This window comes from Pinus tabuliformis, chromosome J, assembly GCF_031772625.1.
Source record: "Pinus tabuliformis cultivar Carrire ecotype Pingquan chromosome J, CPIR1, whole genome shotgun sequence".
Taxonomy (NCBI): domain Eukaryota; kingdom Viridiplantae; phylum Streptophyta; class Pinopsida; order Pinales; family Pinaceae; genus Pinus; species Pinus tabuliformis.
The window spans coordinates 449,019,544-449,022,425 of NC_142295.1; the positions used below are offsets into that span (position 1 = coordinate 449,019,544).

A 2,882-nucleotide genomic window follows, 5' to 3' on the forward strand; every position below is an offset into this window, starting at 1 on the left:
GAGGGCAAGAAAAGTTGAATTTGTAAAACCCCCCATTTTCTTTTTTCTTTGGATTCCTTTCATCATTTTTACAAGATCTTTCTTTATCAAATGCCAATGGTCCCTGTAAAAATTAATAGTAAAGCCATCTGGACCTGGAGATTTGTCTGGTTGAAGAGTCCAGATTGCTTTTCTTATCTCTTCCTCAGTTATATCGCTGTTCATCCTCTCATTTTCCTCAGCAGAGATTTTCCCTGGGAGGTGCCGAAGAAAGGCCGAATAGTCCATGGCGCTTTGATTTTCAGTGAGAAGGCACTTGTAATGTTGGAAGGCAGCTCTTTTAATAGCTTCCTGATCATCATGCTGGTTACCTTGACTATCTGTAATAGTAGTAACAATGTTCCTTGATTTTTTTACTGTAGCCTGCTTATGGAAGTATGCCGTATTTTTATCGCCTTCCTTTAGCCATATTTCTCGCGACTTGAGCCTCCATTTGATTTCTTCCGCCCTCTTAATTTGAGTTAGCTGTCCCTGCACTTCCCATTCCTTACTTTTTAGTTGATTTGTGTATCCATGATCTTCTATTTGTTTGTGAATATCTTCCAAACTCTGCTGCATTTTTTCTTTTATTTTTTCTGGTTCTTGGTAACTGACTTTTGCCCAATCCTTGAGAGCTTTCCTAGTGTTTCGAATTTTGGTTTCCCAAATGTAGTTTGGAGAACCTTGTGATTCTTCCAGGTATCTTCTATAATTGATTCGGCCTCGATGCTATCTCTCCACAATGGATTGTATCTGAAAGGGATTGGTCCCAAATTAGCGTGAGATTCCAACGTTAATAAAATGGGAAAATGATCAGAGGCTGTGGCGCTAAGAATTTTGGTGTGGCCTGCTGCAAAGGAGGAAAGAAGGGTAACATTAACCAAAATTCTGTCCAGCCTTTCCATAATGTTACCTGGTCCCAGACGTCTATTGTTCCAAGTGTATTTTCTATTTTTAGGAATGATGTCCATCAATTCGTGTTCAGCCATGATAATTTCCAGCTGCCTTCTGAAAGGGTCGGGGTTGAAGACGCCCCCCCTTTTCTCATTAGCATGGAGAATTAAATTAAGATCTCCAGCAAGGATAACATTTGAGTTCTGTTCCTTGTCTATTTCCTGCTTCAATTCATTCCAGCATTGTTCTTTTTCCCGGAAATGGTTGGGAATATAGACATTGTAAATAATTAAATCCCAACTTTCTTCCTTGTTGACGAGGTTGGTTCTAATCCAATTTGGATTGAGGACAGAGGATTTGCAATTCCATTGCTGCTTATTCCACATGGTGGTGATTCCTCCGGAAGCTCCTCTGGAATTACTACTGATCCCTATAAAGGAATTTTGAGCTTCTATGATTAGCTGCATATCAATCTGATTTTGCTTGGTTTCCTGAATTAGAACAATTTCAGGTCTTTCTGAATGAAGAAGGTCTCTTAGGGCGGCTGATTTAGAGGGGTGCCCCATACCCCTGCTGTTCCAAGATAAGAGCTTCGTCATAAAAAGTTCGAGCGAGGAGGTGCTCGCCTCTCAAATTCTTTAGCTGCTGTGTCTTTCTCTTGAGAGCCTATAATGAAGGAATCCATGGGGGTTTGTAACCCTAAAGCTATGTCCTTTTGCGTGCTTTCTTCCCGATGCTGCTTGGCTGATTTTCTGCCTGGTCCAGATTTCTTAAGGGTATCACCGGATGCACCAAGGTCCTTGGAGGAACTTCTGGTAATTCTGATGGGCTGATTTCCATGGGCTGGCTGAGATGGATTCGGGGCGATCAGTAAGGGATCAATACAGGTCAACACTGGTTGATCAGGATGAGGGCCATCATCGGGCATTTTCGATTTATTTTTGGATAAATTCCTTTCCACTGATTGCGGGGGGGAAGCTTGGTGAGGGGAGGAGGGAGAGATTCTGGGGCCTTTGGGGGAGGGTGGGGGAGAAGGGTGGTCCTCTGAAGCAAGGGATCCAAAGGGGTTGGAGGACGAAGGGAAGACAGGGGGGGAGGGAGGGGTTCCGGAGTGAGGCGCCTCAGGCTCAGGGGGGGGGTTTGATTTCTTCTTTTTCCTTACTATTTCCCATGCTTCCTCATGAGTTCCAGAGTTATTGATATTGGTTTCAGATTTAGATTTAGGACATCTATTAGCAAAATGACCGTACTCATGACATACCTTACACTTGAAGGGAAGTTGTTCATAGTCCACCTGTTGAATATGCGTCCACTGGTCCACTCTGAGTTTAACAGCTTCTGGAAGACCTTTGCCCAAGTCTACCTCAACACAGATCCTCGCACATGCATACATATTTTCCTTTGGTTCAGATCTGTCCACATATTTACCTATTGCATTTCCAATCGCCCGAACAGTTTCATCAGCCCAGCAGTGAAGCGGCAGGTGCGGAAGGCGAACCCATACAGGAACTGCGTTGGGTACATCCATTTCTGGATCGAAATCCGGGGTCCAACGATTGAGATAGAGGCCTCTTGTGTCCATGAAGTACGGCCCATTCCTGAAAATTAGGTTGCGATCCTCCACTGATTCGAAGAGAAAGGTGAAAAAACCTCTTCCACAGAACCTTATGGCAATTTTCCCCTGGACCATGGCATTCCAATTTCTCTCCACCCAACGTTGGACGGTTCGAGGGGAGGGCCATAGCCCCGTAAACTGGCCAACCAATCCCCGTTCAGCTAAGGCTACAGCCGATCTCCTTGGAAGAGAAAGAGGAAGAGGGATTTCCGGAATTTCATCAAGTTTTTTGATAAATTTAGAGGCAGAAGGTCGGATCCTTTCAGAGTTGTTCTCAGGGACGAGAGAAGCAAAGGCTTTCTCAAAATCGGGTTGAGAAGAGGCATGAAGATCCATCGAGCTGGATCGCTCGGCA

General features: G+C 44.4%; 1 protein-coding gene across 1 annotated transcript; it reads right to left on the reverse strand.

The window, feature by feature from the left end:
• Positions 1–605: 605 nt before the first annotated feature.
• Positions 606–1,511, reverse strand: LOC149227750 (uncharacterized). Its single transcript, XM_089380589.1, has one exon. The coding sequence runs from the start codon at positions 1,509–1,511 to the stop codon at positions 606–608; it is 906 nt and encodes a 301-aa protein (XP_089236715.1).
• Positions 1,512–2,882: the final 1,371 nt, after the last annotated feature.

Bases quoted from the DNA above. Each gene is read 5' to 3' on its own strand.
- LOC149227750 (XM_089380589.1), bottom strand. From the start codon at position 1,511: ATGACGAAGCTCTTATCTTGGAACAGCAGGGGTATGGGGCACCCCTCT.